At 42.2% G+C, this 13,317-nt stretch overlaps 1 protein-coding gene across 3 annotated transcripts in view; it reads left to right on the plus strand.

Moving 5' to 3' along the window:
- TXLNB (taxilin beta) overlaps positions 1 to 11,696 on the plus strand; it is a 33,576-nt gene extending 21,880 nt beyond the window's left edge. For all 3 annotated transcript variants that reach the window (XM_064649319.1, XM_064649317.1, XM_064649318.1), the window contains exons 7-10: positions 3,216 to 3,290; positions 8,459 to 8,551; positions 9,633 to 9,728; positions 10,814 to 11,696. In XM_064649319.1, the coding sequence (XP_064505389.1) occupies positions 3,216 to 3,290; positions 8,459 to 8,551; positions 9,633 to 9,728; positions 10,814 to 11,623 (1,074 nt within the window). In that variant the 3' untranslated portion in view covers positions 11,624 to 11,696. The remainder of the gene's footprint in view (positions 1 to 3,215; positions 3,291 to 8,458; positions 8,552 to 9,632; positions 9,729 to 10,813) is intronic.
- The last annotated feature ends 1,621 nt before the right edge of the window (positions 11,697 to 13,317 follow it).

The raw sequence follows: 13,317 nt of genomic DNA on the forward strand, positions 1-13,317 counted from the left end.
TGCAATGAGTCAAGGCATGATTAAGCATGTCACGACTCATCACAGGTAGCCCAGCACACAGAAAGCTGGCCTACACTTGGCTCCCACCTCAATCCTATTGATATGCTCTTAGTCCCACCCACCAAGCTATTGTGCTAGTGTCTGTGGGAGTAACGTATATGTATGTATGAAATCAAGGTGGTTTTGATGGAGTTCTCTCATTTCACTGTAACTCTCTCCAGCTCAGTAATGTGCAAAGTTAGAATGGCTTTCAGAACCTTTCTCTCCATAGTATTTTCTATATCCCTGTTCATGACTTTTGCTGCAGGTTTTTGCAAATGTTCTTAAATTAAAATTATTGTATTCTTTTATCTATTTGATTACTCTTTGATGGCTCACTTTAATATCTTCCTAGGCAGTTCTTCCATGTAGGAATCTTTGCCCCTTTGCCCCTTAGCTTCTTTAAGTCAGATGAGGAGAGATGCCCCCTCCTGTAGTCTCTGTACATCTCAACAGGCAGGTCCTCTCACTGCTTGCACAATTCACTTTACACATGCATCCAAGAATGCAATTCCCTATATAAGCAGCAATGGTTCATAGTGTGTGGCCTCCACAAAGGGCCAACTTGACCTAAGGATGCAATTTTATTATCATCCTGTAACTGGTCAGCACTACCTGGATTTCTTCTCCCTACCATACATTTTTAGCACTTGTAATACAAACTTTGATGTGCAATTAATCACAGTTTAAAGCATCTATGGCTTTCAAGTATATGACCGCAAGGCATTGATTAGATTTCTTCATAATTGGAATTTACAGAGTCTGACAGCAAAAAGGGAAGCTTAATTTTCTCTAAGCCAGTCCCTAGATGCATGCCATTAAATGGGAACTGGTCCTTTTAGTCCTGGGCATGATGTGACTGTCTGGGTCTCCAGCAGCTATCATAGCTCTAATAATAGAGTGTAACATCACCACGCTTCACTCAAGTGCTGCTTTGTAAACACAACATGCAATATTTATTCATTTTTTTATACTTCAGCCTCCTTGTTACCACTTCACAGCCTATTAATAAATGTATCAGTTCTGATTCATTTTCTCCCAGCTTCGTGTTTGCAGATGACCTCGGGCTGCATATGAACACATACTAATTTGAGCAAGGCTCTCTGTGGCTTGCTTCCATTACAGAATAGTTTATTAACTCTTGGATTTTTACTGGCTGCAGAAGCTATGTGGGTCAGTAAGAGAGAAGAATTTCATTAACAGGCAAAAGAAGCAACCTTCCTTTGCCTTCTCTGTCCATCTGTTGTGCTGTGGCAGAAGACATGGCACAAGATGTGGGACCTTTTCATTATTCCAGTCACACTGGGTATGAAGGTAACCCTGGCTGAGATTAAAGCAATACAGATAAAAGCCCAGTTCTTCGAAGAAATGACTGGCCTAGGGACTGCGTAGCTCTGAAGGTTTTCAAAAAGGTTTTCATTAAATCATTCAAACCTGATACCCTATAATTCCTAAAAAAAACATAAACAAGTAGATATCAAAGAAAGGTGAAATACAAATATCCAGATCTCATGCAACTTTTAAAAAAATCATTCTTTTTATGTGTGTGAAACCTACCCTCTTCCAAGAGAATAAATGCATGGACTGAAACTCATTTAACCCAGGCCCACCCATACCATCTCTTTTTACTGACTATGACACAACCTATTTGAAATGTTAGCCAATAAGATCTAAATTCATGAATTTGATTTATTTCCACTGAACCAAACATCCAATTAAATTCTCAAAATAAATATTGAGAGGCAGGTAGAAAACAAATAGAATGTGGCATTTCTTCACACAGTACATACTTTAGCTGTAAAACATTCTTGTCTAGGAAGTTGTAGATGGCAACAATTCTGTGAGTCTATATCAAAGGCCAAATTGATGGAAGAAATATTTTTCTAGAGCTTATAATCTTTTTGCCACAAATAGATGGAGGCAGTCAGCATTTTAGGGTGCATCCTCAGCTCTCTCGCCAGGTGGTATATATAGTTTACATGTGTTATTTCCAATAGAATGGTTAGAATAAAGGTTTTTACTGGGAATCAAACACATTTCCTGCATGTGGTTCTATTCACCTTTCATTTCCAGTATAAGAGTAGGGTCCACTGATATACAAAGTCCTTTTGATTTTCAATATAATTTTAGAGCCCAACTGTGTTATTTTAAATCCAATTTACAGTACAATTTAAGCACAATTTAGTCAAACAGAACAAAATCTTATGGTAACTAACTTCTTTATGTCTCACTGCTCAAGTTATCATTAGCATTCTTTTTCTAAAACACATTTGGCCCGACTGGTAAAACACTTTATAAATGTTTGGTAGGCGGCCGGTATGTTTCCTCCACACTTCGCTAAATGTTTCCTGCTTTCAGATTAAACCAATTGCTAAAATATTACTCTGCACTTTGGAAGTCCTGACTCAGAACTGCAGCCAGAAAAGGTGTCTGTACACCTCATTCTTACAATTCATTCAGCCTCGACCAACCCTCCATCTGGTCTATCTGAAGCCTTCATATCAGAATGTAATTTTGCCAAATGCCTGGGAGTAGGGAGTTACATCTTCCCAGGAGCAGCCAGGAATGAAACTGCAGTCAAGCTCTTCCTGGGCTGCCTCCTTGACCTAAGTGAGATGTTTGTCATGCTGAACTGGGATTCTCCACTTGTCAATGCAAATAGAGCCCACAGATAATAGACAGCAGCAAATATATGGCCTTTACTATGCATTCCCTTTCTGAAAACTTGCAGATTTTTTGAGGCATGTCTGACTGTGACCATGCTACGTCCTGATCATTAATGCAAAAGGGAGTTTGCCATTCATTGGAGGGCAGGAATTTGGCTGGAGCTGTGCTGAAATGAATGTGCCAAAAAGCATCACAACCATTCTCTAGAAGTCTGGTGAAGATATGGTTAAATACCACAATTTTTATAGCCCACTGTACTGCACACTTAATTCAAAGCAGTTTTTGAACTGCAATTCAAATGTTCTTTTGGTAACCAAATGGCCCATCCCATGTCTCAAGTTAACACTAAATACCCTGTCTTGCCTAACTCCTCTAACTACATTCACCTGAAAGTTAGATCACTCCTTATTACAGCAGCAGAGGTAGATATATGAGTAGCTGGAGAATGAGGATTTCCAACTGATAAACTAGAGACCTAACAATTTTTCTCTCTGCTGCCCAAAACACAGCTCCTGAACCAAGCTGCAGAATGGAAGCTCCAGGCCAAAATGCTAAAGGAGCAAGAGACTGTCCTGCAGGCACAGGTGACGTAGGAGAGATTATTGCATGGTGTGCCTTTGTTTCCCAGTTTTTAACCCATGAGGCCCATTCCAGGTAAAGTATCTAAACTACTTTCTGTGTATTCCTTCTACCCTCGTTCTACAACCCATAAACTATTGCAAAGGAAACAGGTCATTTTCAAGCCAGCTGTAAGGTAATGCCCACAACTGTGGATCATACTGTGTCATGTGGTTGCTTAGTCTGTAGAAGAAAAGGCCCTGGGGAGACCTTTTTGCAACCTTTAGATATTTAAAAGAGGTTTATAAAGGTAGAGAGAGATTTTTTACCAGAGCATGTGGTGATAGGACAAGGGGTAACAGTTTTAAACTGAAAGAGGAGAGATTTATATTATATATGAGGAAAAAATTCTTTACTGTGAGAGTGGTGAGACACCTGAACAGGTTGCCCAGAGAATTTGTGGATATCCCATCCCTAGAAGTGTTGAAGGTCAGGCTGGATGGGGCTTGAAGCAACCTGGTCTAGTGGAAAGTGTCCCTTCCCAAGGCAGGAGGGTTGGACTAAATGATCTTTTAAGGTCCCTTCCGACCCTAATCACTCTATAGTTCTCTGATTTATGAGTGTTTACAATATTCAACCACAAAACAATGTATGTGCCTTGGCTTGATTATACACCATAACTACCCTTCAGGCAGGTTTATAATCCAGCAAAGCACTGGAGTACATGCATATCATGAAACATTTACCAAACTGAAGCTGATGTGCTCATGTGCTTTTCTGAACTAGAGTGTGAAGGCAGTGTTTTCATTAACTTTGGCAGGAATTCTGTCTACTAAGAGTTCATGCAAAGGGGTCGCTAGTTTTAATTGTAATTTGAAACTTTCAATAAAATAAAATTACTTGCCAAAATTACACCAGGAGTCAGGCTGGAGTGAAAGGTAGTAAAACCAAGAAATAGGCAGTATATACTACACTTTGGGAGCAATGCAATAATCAACACTGAATAGTCGAGTGAGACCATGAATCAAGGAGTGAGAACACTGGATGATATCCTGGACTTTCACATCATAAAGAGAGTATTGGTAGATTTTCCTACACTTAGAGAAAGAGTCATGTAGATTTATCTTCTTTGATAAATCTGTGAGAAAGATTAGCAGAAGCTTGAGAGGGGTGGTGTCAGTCTTTCAGCCCCTCTTGCAGCTGCCAATCTCCTCACTCATTAGGAAACCCTCTCCTAGCCCTTGCTCACTGTTAATTATACTGGTAAGTTGTTCCAGCTTTGACCTTGCAGATGGTCTAATTGCTACCTGTTGAGCAGCCAAGAAATGCTAGTGTTAAACTGATAACATGGAAATGTGATAAGAGGGGTTTGGTTCTTCAACTGTTTTTTCAAGGGTTAAGATAAGCCAGTAGCACACGGAAGAACATCATATAAATTCCTGCTGACACGAGTTTGACAGGTTCTGCAATCAAACCTCAAATGCCTCCAGCTGAGTCTGTCCCAACTGCAAACCTGCTCCCAATTTTCTCAGGGTGGTTTTAATTAAACTTTTATGTTCAACCAGAAAAAAAGGTTTTTTTATGCAGGCAGACCTCTGTAGCCAGTTTAATGAAAGTGAAGGTATTGATAAAAACTAGAATTTATTAAGCATACATTTGAAACAGTAAAATTGTTTTTAGAAAAAATCCAGTCAAACAAGTCTGCAAAGGCATTGAAAATACATGTGCCCCTTTCAGTTTTGTGTAGAGAAACTTAAGTGATTCATTTGCTGAAATGAAACATACAGTTGTATATGGCTCGAGTGTGAGGGCTCTGTCACACATCAACCTCCCTTTGAAATTACTGGGAATAATAACACTATTAGTATTATTTTTGTTACTTTTATTATTTCTAGAATGGTAACACTGAAAGGCCTCCCTCATGGACCAGATGCCATCATGCAAGGTCTTGTGCAAGTGCCAAACAGAAAGAGCATAAAGAGCTCCTTGAAGCAAACAACACAAAACAATAAATAGATGTTATGTCCCATCCCTGGAAGTGTTCCAGGCCAGGTTGGATGGGACTTTGAGCAACCTGGTCTAGTGAAACATGTCCCTGCCCACACCAGGGATGGTCTTTAAGGTACCTTCCAACCCAAGTCGTCCTATGATTCTATGATTAGCAGAGGAACAGCTGCATGGAAATTATAAGACATTAGTCAGTGAGATAGGGAGAAGCCATAATATAACCCTCACAGAAATACCACTCCATTTTAGAGGAGGTGATGAGCACACACTGCTTCCTTGAGCTGTAAGGAACTGCAGACATCATCTTCATGCCAGCCTGTCTCTGGGTCACATAGTGTGCCTGAGATGGCCAATTCTGGCACTCCGAATGGTGACAGGAATCTGGCACCAGCTGAGGGTTACACCCAAACTGTGGTGGTGCTTCCCAGGATGCTGCACGCTCTCCCCAGGTATGATGCTTAGGCAGATTATTTTAGCTTCATGCATTGAAACAAAATAAGATAGATGACAGCTGAGATCTTTAATTTTTGGTTGCCAGCATAGTGCAACCACTAGGCTACGGCAACCAAGAAGAACATAACAAGGCCAAAGGGGTGTCCTTGTAAGAAGCACCCTCTCAGTATTGCAGTGCTGAGGTGCCCCACTCTCCAAGGCCTTGCACTGGCAGCAGCTCTACCTCTGCTCTCCTTCCCCACACAGTCAGGGCACTGGATGGGCAGTGGGCAGCAGCAGGGGGGTCCTTGTCTCCCTGACCTAGGAGCACAAGCTTGTGCTCCTAGGTAGGGACAGCTCTCACAGCCTGTTCCCAGCCACCGTGAAAACATTCATTCATTACTCAATTTTAAGCTGCAGAAACTGCTCTTGGTGCTATGGTGCTGCCTAGGGCCCCAGCTGAGGTCAGAGCTTGCCCTGTTCAAACATGAAAGGTTTTTAATTTAATTAAACAAAAATTGTAAGAGAAAAGCAATGACAGAATTGAGGTGAGCTTTTTTTAAGGCAATGGGTCTGGGCTAAGAGCCTCAGTTCGCTGACTTCCACCCCTGCTCCCTCGCCTGGCTTTGAGATGCTCAGGCATTTCCTCTTAGAGCTATGACGTCTATTCCAAATGTCTTACTTGATATCAGTGTCCCACTTAGGCTGTGGCACTTGGGCTGCTGAAACAAATCCCTCTGAGTTTTTGTTTGTGCCTAGGTCACAACTCTGGATACAGCTTTCTATAAATACACACGAGCTTCATGTCAGCTAGCTCTGATATTGGCACCACAGAGAACTCTGTACAGATTAACCTCCCATGTCTTCACTCACCTTGGTGGGGAAGGGCTGCAACCAGTGCTGTGTTCACAGCCACTGGGGCCATAACTACCTAGGTTAAACTTAGCTGGAACACATCCACAGTACAGTGCATTTATGGCTGTGACAAGGGGCATCATAACAACTAGCTTAAATGAGTATAATACATAATATAACCATACCTGATTTCAAAATCAGAATTAAACATGCTCCATCACTAGCAATGTTTTCTAAATCTTCTTTTCCTCAGTAATTGCACAGTAGTATCAGGGGAGGGGATGAGTTGACTGGCACCACACAAAAAGAAAGCTCCTAGCTAATCATTTAGCCAGCTCCCTGCCAGTGTGGAGAGGGCAGCCAGCCTCCACTCAGACGTGAGAATACTGCAGGCTGTTCTTGAACCTCCCATTGCCAAGCACCTACCCTGCCTCAGCCACCACATGTTATGCCAATCACTTTTTCTAAGAGCTGTCAGGCTGGACAGATGAAATGTCTGATCACCTAAACAATGTTGGGGATGCTTTGGCACTAGAAGGGAGTGAATAAGTTGGAGATGGTCTTCCTTTCCAGAGGACAAAAAACCAAAGAAACAAACACAAAAATCCCCAAAAAAATCCCACACCAGAAAACATGAAAAATGAGAAAATCATACAGAAAAACTAACTTCAGATCTTTAGAACTCCCTAATGATTTTAGATATAAAAAATAGGTATTACTGACAAAATACAGCTACTGGTGAATTTTCACATGGCTGCCAGGTATACACTGACAGTACAACATGGAGCCCTAGTAGTCGGAAATGCTGGCACATTGCAACAGACCTTTCTTCTGCTCTGCTTCCTGAAGTGAAACTGGCAGAAAAGGCCAGCTGGAGATCACTTCTGCTTTTGCTGGCCTTGCCCACAGCTGCAGTCCACATGCAGGCTACAAAACAGAGCTGACAAGGTACCCTCAGCTTGCTCAAGCCATGGTACAGGGATGCATCTTGAAGTAATAGAGTGCAGAATCACAGTGCTGTGAAAGTGAAGGGTGGGCTTTGCTTAGTGGTGGGGTGAGCAACGACACTCCTCTTCAACAGGGGAGTCCAGTGAAGCACATCGAGCACTGCCTTTGCAGCTCCAGGCCACAATCTGAGCCACCAGGCAGAATGATGGAAGAGGGGAAACTGTGGTTGCAGCCTGATGTGGGGATGCCTCTCCCCCAGCTCACTTGGACATCAGAAGCAGCATAGCCAGGGTAGCACTCAGCTCCTAGCCCGGCTGGGGGAGTAATCCACAAGGCAGGTGAACAGCTGGGCAGCCAAGTGGTACTGAGCTCCTCTGCTAAGGTCCATCAGGGCTTATGCCCTTGGGTTAAAGCAGGGGTTTGGTGATGTCTGCGTGGTGAAGTAAGACTTAGAGCTTAGGCACAGCTCATTATCACGGTGGCTCTCACCTTGAGTGAATCCTGTTGCATGGTCCTGCACAGAATCAGTGGTTGGACCAGCTCAGCTTAGTTCGTGTCCATGGAGATGGGTCGGGGATCAAACCAAGGGAAATGTTTCAGAAGTCTCTATATCTAGGGAATTATTTTGCTTCTGGATACCCTGTGTAGAAACACTATAGCTGGAACATTCAGGAGAATAGGGCATCCACAGTTCCCAGGTCTTTTAAAAATCACCTGCCTGGGTCTTTCTATTCTTACTCAGTGTACCTTTCTGCAATAATGGAATCACAATAGTTTGCAGCCTTAAAAAGATGTGTAGAGTTTCTGTTTCCTGATGTTTGTGCTTCGTATTCTCCAAACAGAAGCTAATTTCCATGTCCAAATGCAAAATTTATTTTATTATCTTCTACCAAAGTAGAAGTTCACTGTCCTGGAGATTCTGAAATTAATATTTTTTTTTCTGTTAATGCAGATCACTCTCTATTCTGAAAGGTTTGAAGAATTTCAGAAAACATTGACCAAAAGCAATGAAGTGTTTGCCACATTCAAACAAGAGATGGAAAAAGTGAGTAGTAACTCATGCCTGAAATTTGTAATTGATACTTTCCCTTTATATTTCTCACTGTAATAATTGTACCTGAGATGGGACTATTTCTTCACATTTTGAAGAAAAATCTCATCAACATTCAAATAAGATTTGGGACACACTCAGCCACAACTGACAGCAGCTTAGATTTCAGCTCTGCAAGCTGAACATTTCATTTTCCCTTTCAGCTAAAACCAAGATTTCCTGTAAGAATAAACACTTTACCTAAAATCTAATATGGTAGTTGGGTACAGATCCCTAAGAGATACCAGAGGGGGAGTCTGGAGCCATGTTTGTCAGACCATGTCCCCAGGAGTGCTCAGAAGCTTCTGGGTGACTGACACTGGTACAGAGAGCTTGACATAGGCTACACATCTTTCCACTGGAGTGCCTAGGCAGAGCTGAAGCCCACCAACACCTTTTCACTGTGTGGAAACAGCCCAAGCAGATTGTTTCCTTGTAGCTGGGGTTATGAATTCCTGTAGTGAAACACACCAACATGCTATACCTGCTTTCATAATAAACACTCTGCCACCAGGGCTCAAAATCCTCATGCCCTGATCCAAGCAGTCTCTAATGATTCTTCACAGAGAGTTCAGTCAGAAAACCAAAGGGGAAAATGGGGCTATTTAGCTAGTGGTGTGTTTTGGAGGTAGTATAGAGGTGACTAATCCAGGGGGAATGTCCTTGGCATTGATGGTTCAGAAGATGCCAGCCCTTCTTTACCTTCCTAGCAATCTAACACTGTGGTCTGGTAAAGAGACAAACAGAATGATTCCTCCATTTCTTTGCCTTTTGTTTTTGTGATAGTTTGTATGCTGGAAGATAGCTATAATCAATTGGTCCTATTTTAGGACTACAGACTAGAGGCTGAAAGTTATATGGCAGCTACTTAAAATGAAATCCATCCCTTAACATAAATTATTACCTAGCACGGACACTACAGCTGCTGGTAGCAGAGTTACGAGTACAGCCAAAGACTCGAATAAAAGGGCTGCCCTATTTTCATCTGCAGCATGAAATTTCTGTTGTGATTCAGCTTTTCTTCCTGCTTCTATAGATGACAAAGAAAATGAAGAAGTTGGAAAAGGATACTGCTACATGGAAATCCAGGTTTGAGAACTGTAACAGAGCATTACTGGACATGATTGAAGAGGTGAGTAGTCTTTCTGGTCTTAAGATGCGTCTTTTTCCCCACATAAAGCTTTAACTAGGAGATAAGATAACCTGACACTGCCAAAAGTCAGTGAAAATTTTATTTTTGAATCTAAGGGTCTTTTTTTAAAGCTACCTTGATAATTAGATGTCTTTTGAGAAAAAGACAATCCCAGCTGCTAGGGCTTTTAGATTGTGCAGACATTCACTACATCCATGAGAAACTGAATTATATAACTGTGAATTTTAAGTGCTCTAAAAATGGGTAATTGTTAATGCTCTCCCAGAAAGGCCAACTGGCATTAGTTGACTTCATACTACTTTCCTTCTGCATAAGAGCATCCATCCAGATAATTAATGTGTTCTAGATAATGAACTTTAAATTCACACCTTTCATTAACTTCCTGTTTAGGCAAACTCCAAGAGTACAAAGCAAGTACTGAGTCTCACCATGGTTTTAAACATGTTGTCCCAGGGGCATTGCAAAGGAAGTTCATAAGCACATTGGAACTCATTCAAATAAGATAAGAGACTGCCTGAAGTTTCACCCCAAACATATGCTGAACTTGGACCAGGTCTTTCTGGTTAGCTTTGTAGCTCTGTGCTATTGCTGTTTCTATTTTTATGGGTTTATGTATCTCTTGTTTCCTCACTGGGTGTAAAAGCAGAAAATGTTCCAATTCAGGCTGCTCTCACAGGACCCAGAAGCAAAACAAACAAAAAGTAGAATGCAGCTTGTTTTCCTCCAAAATTCACACCCACACCAACCAAAAGTCCAGGTAGACTTTTGGATGCTTATCTGTATAGACATCCAGTACGTTTTTCCACCTCTACAGATCATCAACAGGTATTCCTGCAAATATTTTTGAGTGAAATTGATCTGAATATGTGTGGAGAATGCTAATACATTGTAGTAACAGGGATGAATTTCCTCTTGAATCTTTGATCCAAGAGACCATAGTTATTGTAGAGCAGTTGGTGAAAGCCAGCCACCTGGCAGCATCCTGTGAAGGCTGCTTAGGTCTCAAATTGTTTCCTAATTGCCAGTTCTACTAATGAACCCTTGTCTGATGTCTTTGACTACAGAAAGCCATGAGGTCCAAGGAATATGAGTGCTTTGTGTTGAAAATCCAGAGACTAGAGAACCTTTGCCGTGCTCTGCAGGAAGAGAGGAATGAATTGTACAAGAAAATAAAGCAAGCACAATACCCAGAAGAGGTGAATGGAAATGGCATCTTAGAAGAAGAAGAAGAAGAAGAAGAAGAAGAAGATGCTGATACAAGCCCTTCCCCCTCTGAGCAGGCGAGCACTGAGCTGCATGCAAGTGACAAGAGAATGCTGAAGGAGCTGGCTGAAGGTTTCAGTGTGTCCCACAAGGCAGAGGAGTCCCTCCCAAGCAACAGCAGCAATCCAGAGACCTGTGACACTCAAACGTGTAATGCTGCCCCGGAGCCAGAACTCCCCACTCCTCTCACCCCACAGTCAGAGTCTGGGAAACACTGTGAGGAGCCCAGCGCAAGCACACCAATATCCACTGAACACATGCCAGCACCCACTGAAAGTATGACAACACCCACTGGGAACATGCCAAAGCCCACCAAAAGCATGCCCGCACTTCCAGGAAGGGTGCCAATGCCCACAGAAAGTGTGCCAATACCTCCCAAGAGTGTGCCAGTATCCACTGGGAATATGCCAAAACCCATTGAAAGCATGCCAGCAAGCCCCGAAAACATGCCAACACCCACACAAAACATGCCCCCTCCCCTTGGGAATATGTCAGTACCCATGGAATGTGCACCAAAAGCTACAGAATGTGAGGATGACCCAGCAGATAGATCTGTCCAAGGTCAGTTCGCTGAGCAAAGAGGGGACGCAGACATGGAAGCAGTGGATTGAAGACACTGGTGTGTCCAGGCTTGTCTTCTGCAAACCAGAGCTCTGCTTTGTCCTCTAAATGGATACCTTTTTTTTTTAAAGAAACAAAAATGTGGGTGCTAAAACACACTCACATATCTGAAGGCAAATGTAATGCACTTCTCTTTGCTACCACTATCCAGTAATAATGAGTCTGCAAATTTTGCAACCCTTCATCTGCTTGAAGTATAATATTTTCTTAATGACAGGAAAATACAATAAAATCACAGGATCTTTTTTTTCCCAGGCATGATGAGTCATCTCATTCAGCAATATAATTTTAAAGTGTTGCAGTTTCATGTTTCAAAACCTATGGCAATTCACATACATATATTTAAAGACTCATAATTAATTCTATCTATTTGTTTTGACATTGCATAAAAGATGGCCTACTTGGACATACAGATATTTTAATAAATGAGCTGAAAGGAATCTGTAATTACAAAGTAAAATAGTAAAATGATTAACATGGTCAGCCATATCCAAGGAGTAGTGCGACAACCAAAGGTGAATTTTTGTAAGAGGAAATGACCGATCAGCACTGTGGCCTAAACACCCACCAGCTTTCAGCTTTACCTTCCATTGGTCTTTTCTGCTCAGTGTTCTAAAAGAGGTTTTGTTTTCCACAGAACTACAGGGAAGAGGAGAAGATCTTTTCTAGATTCCCATAAAATAACTAAAAACAACTGAAAAGAAACTTCCAAACTCATGGCAATTCCTAAGGTAGGGGTCAAAACCCCCTTTCTGCATCCAACAGAAAACTGCTACTTTGTCATACTGTTTGGGATCATGAGCCCAACAGGGGGGATCATGGCTGTTTCCAGCTCACAAATGAGGTCAGAAGTTGGCTGCAGATCCCAGTTTCTAGGCAAGGAGCAGAAAGCAGACTGGAAGACACCAGGATGTATTCCAGAGGAAAACCCTGAGATCATGCTTCTGGATGGTGGCATCTCTCCCAGTTACAGCCACATGAACCTATTCACCACAGCTTCCTCCTGGCCCTGCTGCATGTGCTGATGCTCCCAGGAGAAGGGCAAGGACACTCGTCACCCTGTTCATTGAAGCAGAGCACAAGTAAATAGCCCAGAAGCAAATAGGTATCAGGAAAGCAGGAATCCTTTTCACAGACACTCCCAGGCACTGGCTACATTCTTATCCCCTCTCTTGTCTAACCGGCTCTTCCTGCATGCCTGCCAACACACCATTGCTTATTAATGTAGCCACCTTGTCAGAAACTGGTTGATTCTAGTGCCAAGAACAGAGATGAGGAAGGAAGGAGACAAGAGAGGGTACCAACTCAGACAGCTGTACATGGTCTCAAGCAAAGTAAGTAAGAAGGCTTTTTGGAAGAAAGTTGAAAAATCCTGTTGGCACATTTCTTGTTTCTCATCTCCTTCTTCTGAATTCAATCTAGGCCTTTCAGAGTCTGAGCTGGATAGCTTAAGAATTTGAAAAGGGCAATTAAACAAGATGTTCAGAGGCCGGAAAGGGAAATGTTGCAATCAAAGAAACTTATGTTTATAGACAAATCCCAAGAAGACCCTGAAGACAAAGTGACTCATTCAAGCCAAGGTTGACATACAGGTGAACCGAGAGGAAAGATGTCATCATTGGCAGACCATGGAAAACAGTGGCCACAGAGCCCTTCCAGCATGCCACCCTCCAAAAGTGGGGTT

The sequence above is a fragment of the Pseudopipra pipra genome, chromosome 3 (assembly GCF_036250125.1).
Source record: "Pseudopipra pipra isolate bDixPip1 chromosome 3, bDixPip1.hap1, whole genome shotgun sequence".
NCBI lineage: Eukaryota > Metazoa > Chordata > Aves > Passeriformes > Pipridae > Pseudopipra > Pseudopipra pipra.